Source organism: Ptiloglossa arizonensis, chromosome 9, assembly GCF_051014685.1.
Source record: "Ptiloglossa arizonensis isolate GNS036 chromosome 9, iyPtiAriz1_principal, whole genome shotgun sequence".
Lineage (NCBI taxonomy): Eukaryota > Metazoa > Arthropoda > Insecta > Hymenoptera > Colletidae > Ptiloglossa > Ptiloglossa arizonensis.
In genome coordinates this window covers 1,543,611-1,564,741 of record NC_135056.1, presented here as the reverse complement: position 1 = coordinate 1,564,741, position 21,131 = coordinate 1,543,611, and the positions used below count along the sequence as shown (strand labels likewise).

The 21,131-nt window shown below is 35.5% G+C and overlaps 2 protein-coding genes across 12 annotated transcripts in view; one reads left to right on the top strand and one right to left on the bottom strand.

The window, feature by feature from the left end:
* The window catches only part of LOC143151317 (uncharacterized), a 146,463-nt gene that overhangs the window by 99,740 nt on the left and 25,592 nt on the right, over positions 1 to 21,131 (bottom strand). For 5 of the 11 annotated variants that reach the window (XM_076320339.1, XM_076320341.1, XM_076320338.1 and 2 more), the window contains exon 2: positions 10,484 to 10,575. The exons of the other annotated variants lie outside the window; for them this stretch is intronic. In XM_076320339.1, coding sequence (XP_076176454.1) covers positions 10,484 to 10,510 — 27 coding nt within the window. In that variant the 5' untranslated portion in view covers positions 10,511 to 10,575. The remainder of the gene's footprint in view (positions 1 to 10,483; positions 10,576 to 21,131) is intronic. 11 annotated transcript variants of the gene reach the window in all.
* Positions 355 to 8,692, top strand: LOC143150920 (uncharacterized). The gene is made up of 4 exons (XM_076319516.1): positions 355 to 363; positions 426 to 558; positions 3,611 to 3,805; positions 8,433 to 8,692. Exons 1-4 carry the CDS (start codon positions 355 to 357, stop codon positions 8,507 to 8,509), a joined length of 414 nt encoding a protein of 137 aa, XP_076175631.1. The 3' UTR covers positions 8,510 to 8,692.

The window sequence follows — 21,131 nt, the reverse complement described above, 5'->3', positions numbered from 1 at the left end:
CGCGCGTCAAATATTTTTTTTGAAAATGTTCTACCTTATAAATTCCATTAAAATTGGTGTCTATCATTTGGATATGTTCCCTTGTCAGTATATGTAGATTGTTCCGTGTAAAATCGGTCCGCTTATTTAAAATATTGGATTTGTGTTTAATATTGCGTGATGTACGAGTAAATGTTGGATGCGTGATTATAATTGATTCATGTGTTCGCGGTTATTGTATGCGTAGTTTATACAAATATATACGATAATTTTATCTATAATTCCGTCGTTAGATTCCGCTATTAATAAGCTTTCATTATACACCCTTATATGCGTTGCTTTAAATACTATAGTACGATCTGATGCAAAATTATGATGAGTATAGTATATGTAACATAACACTTTTCGGTCACAGAAATTAAAACGTAATACAACTTAAAAATAAGCGATATCAATATCTTCAAGTGGGACATCCTATAGTTACTGAGACTGATATTGATGTTCTGTCATCAGTTATTCGACAATCGGAAGCGTCCATTACTGCAATGAAAACAGTCGTACAGGTAAACGTTTGTGCAGGTGAGATTTCAACAACTTTTTATGCATATTTTGGAAACTATTAAATACTTGAAGCTAAAATTCTATATATTGAGCCTATCATTCTCTCCACTCCATCATTCTCCTAAAGTATCATTGCTGATTGACTGGTGTTTTCGGAAGTATAATCTTAACTTTGGTTGTACCTTATGTGACATGCATGTTCGCCATTTTCGAATTTGTGTAATAAACCATTATTACACAAGGTAAAGATAAACTAAGGAATTTGAAACTCTACATGTTCACGGATATTGTAATACTAAAGTTACTGTTATTGTTGCTAAATGACATCTGTGCAACCACATAATATTCATGTGTAATTTGTTTACTTTGTTTGACCTAATGACATATTCGATAATGACTATCGCAAATAGACAGGCGGTAGTTTCGTACACTGTTAAAAGTTCATAGTTCAAAACATTTTATGAATTTGAAACTACTGATATTTGGACACATGTGTATTAAGATAATAACACATATACTCTATATAACATATATGCGAATGTTGTAGGTATTTTCATATTTATAAACTGTATAAATTTAAGGTTAATGAATCGAAAGGTTGTAAATATTTGGAAATTCTAAAATTAAAAAATCTATTTTCTATAGTTAGAAAAAGGTGATAAGTGTATGAACACTTTTTAAGGATTTGTGAATTTATAATTTTTGCGATATATATAAATAAGAAAACAAACTGTAAGAAATTGCATGTTTCTACATTCTTTAAGTTCATAATAAATATACGAAATGGTTGATAAAGATTGTTTATACATAGATTTTGTAGTATGTAACAAGTGTGTTGTAAGTTGTATACTCATATATTTGTAGATTCATAAATTGTTCAAGTTTATAATAAGTATATAAAGAAACGAAGGATATTTTTAAATTCTATGATTTTATAAATTGATAACAGTGTTTCAAGAAGTTGATAAATTTTGAAAATTCATACATTTCTGGAATATATTAAACACGTATGAGGTCTTGTAAGAATATGGGTATTCATACATTTTATAACTTTATAATACATTTATAGAAAAGTTATAAATATGTAAAATATTACAAATTTTATAAGTTTATGACCAGTATATGAAAAATTTGAAAAAATATGCGACACGATTCGAATTAAACGCTATAATTTGTAATTTAAATATTACTCTCCAATATGATTTATCTCATCTGATAAAGCATTAAAGAAGGTATAATTGAAATAGTTTTTCATTAAAATATTGTAGGAATTTATTTAATTAATTAGTAATGGTGGTTATAAAATAAGGGTGAATAAAGTTCTAGGATAAACGTGTATTAAATGAAGTAGTAGTAGGAACAAAACATTAACAAATCGCATAATTAATGACTACGCTGACTACGCTGACTACGCTGACTACGCTGACTACGCTGCCAATCTTTCTGTTGATTATACAGGATCAACTTGCTTCTTTTCTCAAAATACCAATACTTTTAATGGTTTATAAAACACAGTCGTTATGCCAGTTTCATCAATATTGAAGATATCGTTAGGTAAGAAATGATTGTGAGATGGCGAGTATATCTGTGAATGTGAGAAGCGTTAGTGAATGATCTGCAGAATGAAATGTTTGGGATTGTTCGGAAGTGGTCAAGGTGCCAGCGTGCACCTTTGTAAGGTTTGAGTGAAAAGCGCATGGTGGTCTTTTCCCAAGGTATGGGAGTGTGTGTATGCGATGTCTATTGGTAGCGAATTTGTAGTTCAAACCTATGGTTAATAAAACATAGTTTTATGTTATCAAACCTTTTGCCCCATAGTTTTACGTCATTAAAACCTTTTGCCCGTGCAAGTAATGTTCTCTCCGATTGTTTTAACGAAATTTCCTTGCGACTTTAGAGAAATCCATATACCCAATCTCTCCCAGCAATTTGATTTTTTGTGTTGAAAAGATAAGAGATTTTATTTTTTCTAACCAATTCAAACGCGAGATTGGGTAAATGTAATTTATGGTGTCAGTGAACATTCTCTCTTCTAATGTTTTACTATTTCTTGTTCTTGTTCATTATTAAACAAAGTTTTATATCTGCCAAGGTTTTTATGTGCAACTTGTACCAGGCTTAAATTATCATTCTCCTGTTTTTCTATTTTTCTATGTAATGTTGTTGATGGAATACTAAATACTTTATTTGCTTTTTTAAGAGACATTATTTGATCTTATATTTCTTTAATTGCCTTCGCTAAATTATCTTCAGTTCATTGCTGCCTGTTGGTTTTTATTCTATAATGCCGTGGCACCTTAAAGTTACTTGTCCATACCCACATTATTTCATTATTATTAAAAATCAAATTAAACTGTAAAATGCATAGTAAGGATTGCAAAATGAAATGTTATATTTACCGTTATGCAATATTTAAAATGTAGCTTCACAAAATAACATTTAAGTAAACGTAAAATTAAAACTCAAACATTGAAAAATTTTCCGTTGCTCTCACTGTTAATAACGTTTGTGCAGCTTTGCATTCTATAAAATAACGTGATACTCAATCTGAACCGCGCAATATCTAATAAAACTGAATAGAAACACAAACTCCATTTTATCAGCAGTCTGCTTTGCTTTACAATAAATTTAACATGCTATAATGAAATTGCATACATACTTTTAGGCATGATAGATGGTTCTAAATATTTAAAAATAATGTTAGTCTTTTGTTTAAATAAATATTTTTTATTAAGTTAATTGCAAAATGTATTAAAAGTAGTTTTCAAAATTCCAAAATGATGAAAATTTACAGTGGTTGATGTCAGCGTATAAACATAAAAAAATAAAACCTTTAAAGACGAGCTAGTTATTACATATTGATAGCGTCAAGAGGGTATTAGAATAATGGAATGCGCTTCTAAAATATTTTCAAGATGAAAATAACGATGTTCCTCAAAAAATACTGAGCATTTTGGGGCTTTTGCTCCTTGACAAAATTTTATTTGCAATTTTTAAGTTATGTATTATAAATAATAACAAAATATAATTTAATGTTTCAAACTTCAGATATTTTAATTTGTTTTTTTAGAAAACTGCGTCGCATTCTTGAAAAATTTGGGCTGTAATTTCCTGGCATTGGTAATCCTACGAAAGAGGATACCCACCCACTCTACCCACGAAGTAGATCCTTTTAATGAGAACTTGTTTTCTCTCAAAGAAATAAACATCTACAAAGCAGCAAAGGCGGAAATAAATACATTGATGTCAAAAATAAATATTGAAGGTAAAGATATCGAGAATTTTACGTAAGCTGCTGTAAATTTTATAAAATTGTTTTCAACGATGCAATCCAAAGATGGCTTATTTAACGACCCGTTTTATAAGACATGACAAGTTTTACAGCCTTCTGTCACATTGTCAATAGAAAAACATCAAAATCAATTGGAGAATATTATTCCAAAATTTGAACCAAAATTTAATGATAATTGTTACGATGAATGGTTTCATCTGAATTTTTTAACATATCTTCAACATGTATTAGCATCATTTCCTAATATGAACTCTAATGGTAACGAAGTTGAAAGATTCTTTGAAAGTCCACTCTAAATATCGTTTCCAATAAAACATTTCTCGCCTAAAGAAATAATACGGGAAATCAAAAACTTGAAAACGAGAAAGTAATCCGACTAGTATTTAATTACGGCTATAATATTTAACCAACTTCCGAGGAAAGTAATGATATTATTAATGACTATCATCTATAATAGCATTCTCAGAATATTATGCCTGATTACCTGTTTCGTTGAAACTATTCGAAAGGCTACTGCTAAAACGAATCAGGAAACAAGTAAATCGATTGTCTTAACTATTATCCTCGATATTAATTCGAATATCATATCTAACAGTTCGATAAAATCTGATATTATGAACTTATATAAAATTGAAAACATATTTCCTAGCCCATATCACGTGTTACTGAAATCTTATATCACTGAAAGATTTTTCAAACTAAACAACAACGTATACTCACAATCAGATTGCTACAAAGAACAGGTAAGTATATTACAAGGACACATGTTAATGTTCCTATTATAACTAATCTACACAGTAAATCTACCCACAACAATTGCAACTTTCACAAACAATACAACTCTAATAGCAGCAAACAACAATCCAGCATTGACATCAAAATAGTTAGATCTCCTTCTAGTATAGTTTAAAAAATGGGGAATTAAAATAAATGAAATAAAATCAATGTAAGTTACTTTTACAACGAAACGAAAAATCATTTGTTCAAAGGTCACAATCTGTAACACACAAATAATAGGATAGATTGAAATAAAATAGCAAAAATTAACATGGCAAAACACATAAAAACAAAGTGACAACAATTAAATTTAAAGTTACGAGAAATACTGTGGCAGTTAAGTCATAAATCTAAAGTTTTTTTTAAATAACAAAATTCTACTTTATAAATGTATTATAAAACCCATAATAACTTATGGCATACAAACTTTGACAATAATTTATAATTATTTAGAACCAAAAACAGTTAATCAAGACCAATTAGAATCTTCTAATGTTTTTACTTTTTATATAATATCTCATTTTTAACGAAAATTCTAGGTTTTTACAAAAACTCTTTTTTTTCGAAAATTGGGGTTGATACAGCAATTCAGTTTTCGGATTTTTATTTGAATTGTTCATATGTAAATAAAGTATTGCTTACTGTTCTATATAAATGTCTTTTAAATCATTTTACTGCAGCTTCCCAAAGACCACCAAAATGACGAGAACGTCCTTGTTGAAAAATTGTTGTAATTTTGTTTTGCATTCTTCTGAATTTAAAAACGCCTAAATAGTCACTATTCCGTTTTTTACCCCAATAAAATTGGTCCCATTATCGCTATATATATGACGAGCCTTTCCTCTCCTCGAGAAAGATCTTTTCAATGCTCTGAAACAGGTTCCGGAGGTTAAATCCGAGTTCAATTCAAAATGTGTGATCTTCGTCTAGAAGCAGACGAATACCCCTACATATACTTTGAGTTTCGTCGTATCGCAAAACTTCTTTTCCTTAACGAAGAATGAGCCGTAATAATCGGTACCTGTATTTTGAGAAGGTTGGGATTGGATAATTCGATCTTCGGATAATTTTCCCATTACATATCTCGGTAGCTTGGGATTTGTTTTACAAGAACGTATACAGTTACGAATTACTCTTTTGGTAGCGTTTCTTCCGTCTATCGGCCAGTAGTTGTGCCGCACTGCACTTAAGGTTGTCTGTACGCCTTATACCGTATGTATTCTTGTCTTATGATTGCATCAGTAATAGTGTGACTACGGTATAATTAAATTGGATGTTTTTCTGAATAGCTAATGGGCGCATGCTTGAGTCTACCTCCTACGCGAAGTATTCTATGATTGTTAATGAACGAATTTAAATTGAGCAATTTACTGTCCTTGCTAAGTATGTTGCCTTGTTTGATATTTTTTATATCTGTTGAGAATGTTTTTGCTTATAGCAATCGTATAATGTAAACGCGCGCGTTCCTAATTTCCTGAGCTATTAATTCCCCTGTCTTTCTAATCTTCTGCCTTATGTTAGTAATAAATTTTGTCTTGTGTAGGTTATAACTTTGTCTAGACGTGTAATTGACGAGTGTTTTAATAACTCATTTATATTGTGGTAATGCGTGAGAATGAAAGGGATCGCGTGTGGTCCGGAGAGAATCTGAAGTATTTCGAATAGATGAGCACGTGAAATGTGAAAGAATAGCGATTGAGGTAGCGCTATACTGGGCGAAATTTTGGGCGTACGTGACCAGACGTATGAAGTGAGAGAGATTAGGAATTAAAATAAAAGGGAATGAATGCGTGTGAGGATATAAGGTGCGAGAGAAGTGTATTTAGGGCAGCAGTCGTTGTTTGAAAATTGTCGAAACGTGTCGTGTCGCATAAAATAAGAATAGCGTAGTTACCGTAGTTATTAATTGTGTGCTTCGTTAATGTTTTGTTCCTACTACTACCTCATTCAATACACGTATATCCTAGAACTTTATTCAACCTTATTTTATGACCACCAACACTAAATACATTCCTATAATATTGTGCCTTACAATGAGTGATACAAGGTTACGTTTTTCCGGTATGTCTATCTGAGACAGATTAGTGACTGGCCACGTATTCACTTCTTGCTCGAGCCAATATGGGCCCCGCAACCATATACCGTTCTTTACATACTGAGGAGTTTGGCCTCTGAAAATAGAGTTTGTGAAGTTATCCGTGATCGGTACATGTTGGGATTTCGCGGCTCCCTTTGTACGAACAAGGACAGCGGACGATCGGCAGCCATCAGACCACCGCGGGACACATCAAGGAACAATCATCGGGCGGCTAGGCCTTTGGAAGATAGCTCCGCGAGGAGCGGCTAGTTTCAAGAGAATCGGCATGGGTTACAAACAGGAAACGATTTCCAGAACACTCTAAACAATACGGCACGACGGTCAAGAACTAAGGAGATAGCCTTCCCAGAATTCGAGTGGACAACGGCTGACGCAACGCAGCTACAGTTCACGTGGACTAGCCGATGGGATTTGCACGCGGCACCAAGCACGCGACACCAGGCACACGACACCAAGCACGCATGGAGGAGGAAGGACAACTTCTTTACCTTCAGGATGCGGCCAGAAGAATTCGCGAGTCTTTCACAATCGACCAGAAGGAACAGGTCGAACAATTAACGCACGGGCGAACTCCCGATTCGAATAACGTTAGGGTCTTAGCGTCGGCGCCGACGAGCGAGTCGACTAAGCATAACGCGAGCGAACTCCCGACTCTACGATTACAATCACATCAAATATTCAACCATCCCTTTCTTATATGCGTATCTATTGTATTAATTATAAATGTTATATTATTTTAAACTACAACTTTGTAACTTTAACTCATTGTCTCGACCGACCATTACAAAAGTTGGCGCGAGGCAAAAACAGTACATGAAACCAATACTCTGGCTGTGATTCTGTCTGAATTTCGCTTACCCAATTTACGACGAATGTTTTGAGCATGTGTGCTGGACTCTTGATCCAATGTAACACTATAGTCGGAATCGAACCAGAATCTAACCAAGTTGAACCGAAGGTTCGTCAATAAGTTGGTGACTTCCTTGAATAATCTGATTAAAAGTCTCGCTGCACATAATTCCAAACGGGGTAACGAAATGGTTTTTACTGGAGTCATCCGCGACTTCGCGGAAAGGAGACTGCTTTCGTGATGTTGATTTTTATCGGTTGTACTAATGTAAATACACGCTCCGTAAGCGACTCGACTTGCATCGCAAAATCCGTGCAATTCCAATTGTATGGCTTGATCAAGTACTACTCTACGCGGAACGCAAAAGTTGTTTAACAATGTTAGTTCGCTTTTAAATTCTACCCACAAGCTAAGTAAATGTTGTGAAACCGTCTCGTTATGTTACGTTTGCCTTTCATAGCAGCTGTACAATTATTTTTTCCTTTTTGATTACCGGACCTAATAAGCCTAGTGGATCAAACAATTATGACAGTTGCGATAATATTGCCCGCTTAGTGATACGGTTATTGTGTTCAAAGTAGATTCGTCGTCGATTTCGATATTTAATTGAACCTCGTCATACATTTTACGTATGTAAAGTGCCTCAAGTCTAAGTTTTCGTTCTTTTAGTTCCACAATATTTATGTCCGCGATATTATTAACATACGAACTTATCCGCGTTACTTTGGCCTTGATTGTAGTCCGCTGCTTCCTTTGGGCCTTCATTTGGCTAGAATTCTGGCCGGTTGCCATAATGACTGTTTTTGAGCGATAGCGCGAGAATGGAAATTACGAGAGGAAAGTGATTACTTTATTAGGTATATTTATTATTGCAGATCACGATACTACAACCCAAGCAGTGGTTTCCTACCAAGTAGACGGATGCTTTGGAGCTTTGACAAGGACACCTTGATGTCAGCTGCTCTCATTATAACTTGGCTGCAACTAGAGACTGAATTGCCCGGCACAGGAATACCGTCATGAACATTTGTGACGCGGCGATGCCTCGAGATGGGTCTAAGTCTCTTTGCGGAACGGTGCTCGGTTGAAATTGTGGACTAAAGACCCGACCAAATGTACTCGCGTTAGAGCGATTAACGTGTAAAAATTTTATTGCATGGCGCGCAAGACTCTGCAGGTTGTCATTAAACGAGTTAACTCCTAGAGCTGGAAGGGACTCCTTCAGAACAGGTGATGTTGAATAAATAACATTCCTAGGCGCCCCGATCGCCGAGGATCTTGAACTCAAGCTGCTCAGGGACATAGTCAACGTTTCCTTCATAGCGAGGGAGTAACAGTTACGCCGTCTAATGAACCATTTTTTCAAGAAAAATCCACATTTCCTAGTAGGATAAAAGTTTTTATCCTTGATTTTTCACATTATGAATTCTATATACAATTTTTACAAATCATACTACGTTTTCACTACAATAAATATTACATGAAGTATAGCTATATTCACCATACTATTATCAGTCCTCAGGGGCTGAATTTTTGCTGTGCTTACTGGAGTACGGGTCTGGAGCACTCGAGGTACATGATGCCAATCATACCGTGAGACTATCGCTGATCGTCGCAACGACCCATTCTCAATTCTTCTTTTGATTTTATGAATCGTACGTGATGACAGGAGGGGCGGAGGCCTTGGCTTAATCGTCTGAGTTGCGAGAATGGCAACTCTATAAATTGTCCCTGATCCTAAGTTTTGGAATGCGGCGATGGGATTCGTGGTTGGGAGGGGAGAGGGGGAGGGGCAATCCCAAGTAGTCCAACTTTGGGTTACGTGCTGACACTCCAAAGTATATAGGCTTGCCCAAATAAGACGGCTTTGCCCGGATCGACATATATTCCGACCTACTCATGGGACTGTTCATGCAACCAATTCTAAAACTAGAAAGAGGGGGGGGGGGGTGAGGGCTCGTGTGGCAAACGAAGGGGCTCCTGTGGTCGCCCCACCGCCTGTGGAGAAAGAGAACGAGACTGCGTCTGTCTCGACCTGGTCGTGAGCCACCAGAGCCTAAACAGGAGACGTACGGCTTGGAGGCGGAAGGTGGACGCAACTCGCTCGGCAGCGAGAGCAAGTGTAAGGGCGTGGTCTTCTTCTCTGAAACCGTAATTTTGCAGAAGGAGACCGCGGGACGCAGGCGAGAGCGAGTTCGCATGGGCTCTAATAGATCCCCCTGAGAGCAGCGGGCGGTCATAAGTTTGGGCCTCACAGCTGCCCTTCGTGCGGCCTATACGGAATGTGGTGTCGGGGCGCAACTCTCCCCCCCCCCCCCCCCCCCCCCTTAACGAAATTAGGAGAGGGCGCCTGATCGTGATACATGGGGAGCCATCGGAAGAATTGATGTGATTCGGTTTCCGGTGGGCCCCTCCGATAATGTGCGAGGATCGTCACCGTGGTGAGTTTTAGTGAGTAGGTCCCGCATCCGGTCGTTCCGCTTACGGAGAATCCCACACTCTCACCAGTCTCTACCCAAGGGATCGCTGGTGTCTTTCGAAAATTTCCCCCACGTAAAAAAAAAGGTACAGATGGTCATATACGTGACTTTTCGCATTATAAATTGCGTATGCACCATGCAATTTTAATAAAAGTAAAATTGCAATCCAGGTACAGTTCTTATAAAGTATATTATATTTTTTTTTATTCCAATGGAAATTAAAAAAAGTATAGATAAATCCATTATGTCGACTATTATCAATGTCGAGATGGTATAAGAATTGGTAGTTGCTGTGCTTATAAACTGGTTATTACATGACACTTAGGATTCAAACAATATGTGGATAATTGCACACCCGCAGGATTTTTAAATCGCTATTTTTCACACACAAAATCGATCGTAGAAAATTCAGATGAATAAAAATGCATCTGATTAACACTACTTACAGTCTGTTCGTTGAATTGAGTTGCCATGAACAAATGTATTACATATATGGCGGCAAGCCGCGGCGCACAGTAGTTCAAAGACGGAAAAAATTCTGCAAAAAAAGTTTTTTTTAATAGAATTTTATAGTAGAATGGTTGACGCATCAAAACCGAAAAATATCTTAAATTTGTACGAAAAATACATTATAATGTTGAAGTTGGAGTATAAAATAGATGCTACTTTTAGCAGGAGATATAAGTATTAAGATTAAAAGTAACTGACAAAATGTAATAGGGAAAAATTGTAATAATAATTATTATATACATATAAAGGAAATATGTTAAATACATATGTACATACATTAAATCAGCAATTTTATTATTGTTTTCAGTAGAACACAAATTGAACAAAAGTGAATATTTAATTGATTTTAATTAGATATAACTATTTATTTAACTAACTAAAAAACGAATACTTTTTTTCTCGGAAATAACAACTAGTTTTAATGTTTCTTTAATCTATCGTAAACTTCTTAAGACTCTTTAATTTTGGATTCGGCATTTTGGTTTTATTGAATATTTATTATTTTTATGAATTTTTACTACTAATTCGTAATAAATAAGTTCGACATTTCTTAAATACTAGCAATTATTTATATATGACAATTATTTAAAATATACATTTAACAAATTGGGTCTACCATTTTGTTTTTAGCAATATTTACCTCAGATTCGTAATTAGCGACCTCGAGAACATTTGGATACCAATTTTTATGTAAATTAATGCTTCCATATTGGTTATCGAATTTTTTCCGGATTATGGTCGTTTCGGACCATTGTACAGCGTTCTGACAGAACAGGTCCATATTTTTCAAACATTGTAATATGTTCCGTGCGGAATTTTCAGATTGGTTATAATCGTCACAGAAGTTTTGTTATATTTCTATTTACTATTAAAATATAGAATTATTCGTTGCAAATATGAATATAAATAACAGGACAAACAAAGCAAGTTTTAAATGATTAATACTCTTTTATTCAAAGAGTGATTCTGTACTTAATTCCAAATTACTGCAAATTAAATAAATGTACATTTCTGGTTGTAATATCTGGTTGTAATATCACGCTTTGGACACTCGACATCTGCATGACTAGCGTTTTACGATATATTTCAGCCAATGACTGTAGTCGCTGCTTTCTCTGCTTACTACAGCTCGTCAATTTTTTATTTACATTTTCTGCAGCTTCACGTAGCTGTTCTACTACAAACAAATATAGTTCAACAATACAACAAACATTTAATTTGTACTGAAAAAAGTATTATTTATATACATATTAGTTAAATATTATTTAACTACTTCAACTGGTGATTCTATGTGAAAAATAAAAAAATTTGTAAAAATCTCGATTTTTTATTATACTTCTTATTTAATTGTTTAAAAACATTGAAAAATCATTTATCATATAATAGATATACTTTTAAGAAGTCTTTTGTCCAAACACTTTTTGCTATTTCGTTTAGTTTCTAAGGTAAATAAAGAAATAAAAAATGGCGCAAAAAAATTTGAGTATCAATTTCTACCCCTTAATGTAAATTCGTACAGCGATAAAAAATTGTGTGATACATATCTGTACATACTCTACACCACGTAATTCTTCCCAGTAATCTTTCAATTTTCTGCTAGTTTAATTTAGTCTTGTTTTATCATAAAAATACTTGGTTATTTGCCAACTACCCCTTAACATTCTTTTAAGATTCTTTTTATACTATTGATATAGAACTTATTGTTGTTGTTAAACTTGAGTGTCAGTGGCGTAGATTTCCAAGCAGCTATTTGTCTATTTTTTGTTCTGATTTTAGCAATACTTTTATATTTAATGTATCTTTTATCATTTTTCTTAATTCATTCCAGTTTTTAACAGCATTGTGGAGTGCAAATTTATCCTTATTAATTAGGCCCGAATTTGAGATGGTACCGGTAATTACTGCATAGCCAGATGCTACGTCTAGCATTTGTTGACTGAACAACAAATTGAAAAAGAACAGACAGCAAGACATCGGATGCTGCTAACCTTCACGAATACATAACCTACATAAGTCTATTGTTCAACCTTTGTCATACTTAGACACAATTATTTTTGTTTATGCTTTCAATTGTCATGACACCCTCAGTATATTGTAAACGTTAATAACTCTTTTAATAAAAATCATTAAGAAACATTCTCTGGCTCTGTAGTTCATTACCTTCATTTCTCTCTTAACACATTCATAGAGTCATAAAGAAGTTCAGTAGATTTGATCAAGAATTTTTATGAGTCAGTTAGTAAGCTCCCCAGTCGTAACAACTTTAAAATCTACATAGATTATTTATCTGGTATGCTGCGTTGGAGATTTATTGCCCTTGTTTCCCAGTAGGTATGCTTGGTATTGTAATTACCTCCTACAATGAATCTGGGTCTAAATGACTTGATAAAGGTTTTATAAGCTTCTGTCATAATTTAATAGCGTAGGAATTTGTACACAGCAGAGACCGTTAATGGACCATCCTCGACAACAATCCCCATGCCTTCTATAAATTCCTTCTTGAATGGTCGTAATTCGTAGTGTTTAACTTTATCTTTTACAATAATAGCAGAACCTGTAAGAGCATTCCCACTGGGATAATTCGTCGACTACACTTTATAGACTAGTGTTTTACAGTCTATATGTAAGTTGCGTCTGTAAAGTATGTTGGTAGAGTCCGTTGATATTTCGTAGAGTTATTTGGTATGTATTCAATATTATATTGTTTATAAGATATGATTAAGAGTTGTAAAGAATAAGTTGAACTATTCTGATTATTCAATTATGAGGTTTCTCATTTCCAATAATTTCCATTTTGAATTATATTTCGTTTGGTTTTAGTTCATAGGTGTTTGCAGTTCTTGCTAAACCTGATAAAGGTTGTCTTGTGATATCTGCATAAAATATAGTTTGTTGCGTTAATTTGAGTTCGTCACGGCATTAATGTAGAGTATATGACTTTTTTTTTTTATTGCCAGGCTGTGGTGTAGGTTGTGCGGTAGTTATAATTCATTAGATGGTTATCACCGTAGTTGGTGCATTTTACATATTCGTATCTTTGGCACCTCTCGCATTGGATTACTTTTTTTTCATACATGGGGGTTCGACCGAGAGTTTTGTGTATTGTAGTTTTTCTACGAAGTAGATATCCTTACTGTTTTTCCTTCCTTTCCTTTCCCCGTGAACCATTGATATCCTTTACTGGTCCACGTAGAAAAGTGATAAAAACATCATGAACGCTCTATGCTTGATATTATATGGTAATTTTTAAGTTTAGAATCCTAACCCTTCCAATTCATTTGCAATTGCTTTTGGATTGGTAGGTAGATATAAATGTCTCATTGCAACTTTAAAAGCTCTTTTTTTTTTTAATTAGAATATGTTATTTTTATTATTTTTCCAAAATCATCTATGGTCTCTAGTTGGATTTTAAAAATGTCTTTTCTCGAAATTCTATATGTGTATGCAATTGCTAGTTCCGTTAGAATTTCTGACAACTTTTTCGTGTATTGTGTTTACATTAGGTATTATTACCGATTGAGTTTTTATTGGCTTTCTCTAGTTTTATTCGATTTCCATACTCACTGTGTTATCTATATCGTGAAGCATTTGGAATTTGTTTTGCATGAAATCGTTGCATCTATTGTCATCGATAGAGTATACAGTTTCGGCAGGAGCTGTGGTGTTTTCATGAAAAACCATTTTTAATGTAGTTGAATTCCTATTATCATTAGTTGTTGATTCCTGTAGCGCGTTGGAAGACGGGAGGTGTTGAATTGGAGCGTCTCGTCGTCCGCACTTCTCGACAGCTTTTTAGGGGTGACGAGATCGTTGGAAATTTAAAGAACGAAGTCTTGTTGTGGTAATTAACAGTGTTGTATTTAGCGTAGAGTTGGCAAAAGTTGTTAGGTTGTATATTTTGTGTAAACTGGCCACAGAACTCTAGCCACCGAACTCTGGTTTGTTGAAGTTTGTTTGTCGAACTCTTGTAACTTGTGTTGAGCTCTTGTGTCTTGTGTAACTATCGAACTTGTATGTTTCTTGTAATGTTTAACTGATGGCGAAATTGTTTAGTTGAGTGAACTGTATCTTGGCAGAAGTTGTTTGACTGTGTTAACTGTAGGTTGCACAGTGTCAGACTTGTTGGCAGAATTGTGTCTGAATGTTTACTGGTTGCACTGTGTTACACAGTCTGTTGACTGTTGCACTCCTGCCCTGTTGCACTGTTTTCTCCGCGTGTCAACCCTCCGTTTTTTGCGTTCGGCTTGAAATCCGATTAGCTGAAGAATTTGGGAGGTGGACAACTGTTTCGGAGGAAAGGGAAGCCTGGAGTGGAATTGTTAGTTGCAAACCGAGGGTTCCTGGAAGTGAAAATTGATAAAAACCATAAAGAGGCGAAAGTCGCCTTAATAACCCCGCAGCTGCTTAGCAAACCTCCAAGAACCCAGGTAGGGTTGTTAGTTTGCTGGTGGATTGCCCGCACTAATCCAGCCATAAACGCCAGGGCGCGTACGGACCGCGCGGATCTTTGCGTGCCGCAACAATTCCTTATTTTCACATTGAATTACTTTCCAACTGTTTTAAAAAGCTCTCTTGTTAGATCTAGTTTGAGTATCTAATGAGATATTTAAAGTAGCGTGGTTAATTTGACTATTAGCTAGATTCATTGTGATTTTATTTGAAAGAAATGTAGTCACTGGAGTGAATTGACTTGAACTTTCAAAAATTGATTTTTATGAACTATTGCTAAGGTTTTGTGTCGAGTAAATTGCAGTATTGTTAATCCCCGTTATTTAATTACTTAATGCATATGTGGTTTACGTACACACAAGCATTATTAGCTATCTTTTTTGGTATACTACTATATGTGAGTGTACTCATTAAGCTGTTTGAAGGTATGGGTAAATAACTGCTTGCTAGTTTGCGTATTGGTAGCCTACTGCTCACGTTCGGTCGCTGTATAAACAAAGCACGTCTAACTCATTTGACTTTCATACAGAAACCTCTTATAGACTTAGGAGAAAATTTGCAATGGGTCTTAATAACGACTATAAATAGGTCTAAAAATGTATAAAATTTTAATAAAATCCACCGGAAGGAGGGGAGACAGTTGAAGCAGGATTTGAGTTCTTTTTATATAGAGATAGACATATAACCGGCCACACTTGCATCGTAATGTAATTTCATTAGGTTATTTAGATTATAAAATGGTAGAAGAAGAGTGACCATTAGCATAAATTTTTAAGTTTTATAAGTTTTTAGTTCATTTTCATGAATTTCGAAGACTATATTTTTCTCAATAGTTTATGTGGTAACGATTGATTGCGAATCGCATCGAGCGATACTTGACATTTTTATATTTTTCGTTGTATATTTATGACAATACTATCAATAGATTGGCGAGCCCTTCCTAATGAAGGTGTGTTCAAACTTGACACTTCGGATTATTTTTAATTATGAATAAAATGAAATATCCCACGAATTACCCTACCACACCGACATAGGAGGCTCCACTATGAATGGGCGTGAGATGATCTTCCCAACTACACCCCAGGAGAATAAAGGACGAAAGAGCGAGCGGCTCTCCCCTCTGCCCTTGAGCCAACCTAGCCACAAACACACATCCACCTATCTGCATACACGCTCGCACACATGCATCCGAATGGCAGAGAACTTCAGCTGAAGTGGCTGGACAGCTGCCCAGTGGTCGTTTAGGTTAGTAGTATGGGAGTAGAGTACTGAACACCCTCCCACTTGCAATGAAAAACCAAGGCACTTGCGGACTCCGTGCCGCATAGACAAGATAGGTGGGGGGGGGGGGGGGGGGTACAGGATATTATCTGTTTACAGTTCTTGGTATCTTCCAAAAATCGTGCGCCTATGATCACCGTGGAAATTTTAGTAGATTCGTACCCGGATCGGTACAAAATGAAGCGATGAGAGATGCACTCTTCGGTAAAAGTTCGGATTAGAACCCCTGCTACGAAATCTCGAGAATGAAACCGCACTGCGAGCCGATGACCTCTTTGAGGACGATGTCCGAGGACGATGCCCGACGCGTTGTCGAACGGATCATGAGCTTGGATCAACGATCTGGAGATGACGCTCCATAAAACCGAGATACTGATTTCAGATAGGTGACTCTAGTGTTGAGATGAAATCCTAAATGAAATATCTGAGACTGACCCCAACAGACATTAACACAAAAAATTGAAGGCATTGGCGATATCCAAAGATATCACCAGGGACATCTCACATTTGGAGACAACCGGTCTATCTAGAACTTGAACTGGCACGCGACTAGATCGGGACCGCTCTGCGTTAGATACTCGACGATGCAGACAACCAATAATCCTTCCGAATATCTTACCCACATCATTGAGGAGACATATAGACCGGTACATGAAGGGAGTCCACATGCTTATCCTCCTTCTTGAGGAGGATTATCCTGGCCATCTTCCATGTAGTGGGAAATCACCCTATTCGACAGCCACTGTAGATTGGCTGCAAGGACATCCTGGATCAATACACAGACATAACCGAGCATACCGTCCTGACCCGAAGCGGTATTCTTCGCCTTCAGATGACTGCGGTTAACTTCAGTAAACCCCAACTCAGCGCAATAGTTCATATCTGCTGGCTCTGCCCGGCTGGGGGTGGGGAGGGGGGCTGATCGTTCTCCCTCATTACCCCGATAACATTCCTCAACGGTTGAGAATCAAGAGCGCCCATGAACGAAACTTGTTCAGCATTATCCTATACGGCCGCTTCCATGGATTCTGTTCAAAGGTCTGAAGAAGCTCCTTTCAAGCGTGGGCTTGGTTCTTCTGATTCTTTTCGTAAAGCTCTCCGCGCCACGCGGTAGGGCTCATACAGAACGTCCGTTCTAGCACGCATGTTCTTATTGCCAATGACTCAACAACGTGTACGAATGTACCCGATGCTAGGCTCTAATACACACGGACATCACTTCTATGATTTTCTTGGCCACCAATACACTATACGGCAAGAAGATTCACTGGCCCGAGTCATGGTTGTGTTACGACGCTCTAGATACGGACTACCTCCTCCTCCAAACAGGGCAACTCGGCTTCCTCCTGCAGCCAGGTTACGGCGACCGCAGTTACCATCAAGATGTCCTTGTTAAAGTGCCAAAGCAACCATCTGTGAGATGGTATTTAGGCGGTGGGTGCTCACAGCGGCAGTAGGAGCAGAAATTACGGTATCAGTAGTTCGATAGCGTCTCCACCCCCACCACCACGTGCTAATCGGACACCACATGAGCGATACCAGAGGAACCAAAAGCCAAATCCACAATGGACCCACGTCCACACCTCATGCACGTTAGCCGCGACCCCCGGTTTATCAGCCGGAGATCGAGGCCCACTGCTCAGACGTCCAAGACATCGCTTTTCCTTTTCGAACAACCCATTTGTGTTCATCCAGCTTCGAAATCAAAGTTGTGCCTGATCTCGAATTCAAGGCAGTTAAAAAACCCAATTTTTTATCTAGAAACAAAGGATAAATAACATAGATGATTGGAAATATTTTGTAGGAATGGCAATTTTTCTATTATTTCTAAACTACCTTTTGTCAAAATAATAGCATTTCCGATCATAGAGGAAACAATTTTATTGTCCATTAGAGTCAATAAATAGCTTATGTTAATTTTTTATGGTTGTAATATTTTTCGAGTAACAAAGGTGATCTTTATTTTTTAAATGAAATACTACACATTTGTTTATGTCATGTGATAGCGTATTATAAAACATTGAACATATGGTATACTATAACCTTCGAAGTTGCACAAGATTAGATGAAAAAGAAAGATGGAGCATTATATAATACTATATTTATTAAATTGTCTAATACATTTGTGCAATCATCGTTTCACGATAAATTTCTTCCAGTAACAATAACTACATTGTATACAATTCGATAGCTTTTTATTTCCTACGTCAAAATTGTTCTGGAAGTTTTTATTTCGCATTAGAGTTGGATGATGTTTAATTAATTCACATATATTTTATTACTCTATAAAATACATTTTAAGTAAATATAAATAAAAAGAAAAGAAAAGTAAGTAACGATAATGTTCACACGCTTATATCTAGCATTACAAAAGTACCTTATATCGGTACGATCTCCCTCTAGTATTTTTGATTATTTGCATAAGCGAATTAAGTTGATCTTCGGTTATTCCTTTGCAATTTTTTCTAACTTGTCTTTTATGGCTTTGGCAGAATGCAAAGGATGTAAGTATATTTTAGTTTTTAAGTAACTCCGTACAATAAAATCTAAAGGGGTGAAGTTGAGCAGGAGTGGTGATCACAGTGTCGAAGAACGAGTACTGAAGTATTTACTTGTTGCCATATATACTTGTAATAAATTCGGTGCCGAAACACCATCTTGTTGGAAGTACTGCCAATTTAATCGAGTTGTAGTGAAACATTCTGAAAAAGTGTTGATAGTATTAACTGTAAGAAGCTTTATAGCTTTATAGCTTGTACTGGCAATAAGTATCTATTAGTAATACATATATTATATTATTGGCGTGTCAGTACAAGTTGTGCATTACGACAAAAATGTTGTCAGAGTGATAAGTTATTACAAAGTATGTAAAGCATTTTGCACGAGTATACGTATAGTTTCTCGCTGGAATGCGAGAAAAGTGGAAGAGACCTAACCCAAACCTACACCTATTTTTACGCACACATTTAATTTCAGTTCGCTATTCGTCGCAGCAGTTACAGACACATGTAACACTGACTGACGAAGAAGGTAGCGAGATAAAGAGAGGTAATGAGAAACACGCGGCAGGCAGAGTCCCATTGGCGTAGATGCAACATAAGTACTACTATTATTAGTAATATCTAATACAGGACAACAATTTTCCTTTCAGGAACAAAAATAATTTAATAAAAATATAATTTAGAAATCAATAAAAATAAATGTTCATTTATCTCAAAAGAAGCTATATACAGTGTGTGGCACGTCACTGTTGCCACGATTTTTTAGGCATTTCTAATAGTCTGATGAAACAATATTTCAGACAAAAGTTAATCAGTTTCTGATCAATGAACATTTTTTTCTGGGGAAACATGGCTCAATACTTTTTTGTGAAAAATGACTAGAGTTAAGTCGGATTGTGTCATATAAAATATTTGATTCCATTAAGGAAAATTAATTGTATTTCAAAACCATTTTTATTACTCCACTTATAGAAAAACTGTTAATGTTACACAACATTCTTTTTTATATTAAATAATACTTGTAAGGTAAAACAAACGTTTTATGTATTAAATATAAGCATAAACGAAATCTCAGTAGTTTATAATCTCCAAGCTTTATATTTATATACATAAATATTAAGATAGAGATGCAATTAAAATTTGTTCCTTCTACTATGACAGAGGCATGGCTAAGGTTCAGAACGTACGGTTCAGGTGAGGTTGAGCGGTCCGACACTTCTTTGTCCCTGTACCGTCCTGCGAGATTTCAAGTCAGTGGAAGGCTATAGATACGTAATCTTAATTTTGCATAATTTAAAAATTGAATACATTACAAATTTATAATTATGTACGAGACATTATTTAACTTTTTGTTTTAGAAAAATATTAGTATTATAAATTATTGTATCGACACGTACGAAACTTAAAAAATTTGATAAATAAATAAATTCATTTGCAAGCATAATATTGATAACTTAAAGTTCAATGCGTACAAAGTTTTTCTGGTAATAAACTAAATTACGTACTAAACTAAAAATTTTCTAAAGCACAAAAATAGCAGAAAATGATCGCAAAAAACCTCTCCTTCGCAGAGTTTTTGGCAGAAGAAACAGGCCATGAGCCGTCGAACATTCCAGAATGTGGACAAAAACTGCTCTGACGTATTAAACTATTCCTACCGTGCGTTAGACTCATTTTAAAATCCTAATCTTAACCAGTGTAAATAAAGGTATTGGTACAAAAGATAAAAATTTATGTATAGTTTATTTTTACAGATTTTCATCAAACTTTGTTGTTTTGACTACGTGGAACTTATTATTGTCGGGGCCATATATTCTGTATCATCTAACATTTAAAGTGCCCCGCAAAGATGGCTTATCAAGCTCTGTGTTCAATCTTCTTTCTCAACGGTTCAAGTATATAAAAATATCTAAACAACCAACTCTTTTTATGTACGAGACGAATGGTTTTTAACCCGTCTATCTTTCAATTGGTGTTTTATTTTCATTTCTTTTTAGTAAAGTGCAGTTTTGTAAGTATGTTCAAAATTGCAATTGCCTCTGCTCAAAACCTAGGTGATAGTTTCGTTTCATTAATATCATTTTCTGCTTGTCCAATATCGTTCTATTACATGTTCCTGCCACCCCGTAGCTTTCTAAGTTATAAGGAATTGATCGCTTATGTCCTAGATCCTTTAGTTTTAGAAATTGTTCAAATTTGTTATTTATAAACTCTGTACCATTATCGCTTCTGATATATTGTACTATTTTTCCTATTATGTTTTCACATCTATTTACATACTCAATGAAGCACTTCAAAACTTCATTCCTATTCTCCATGAAGTACATTTGTGTAAATCGTCTATAATCATTTA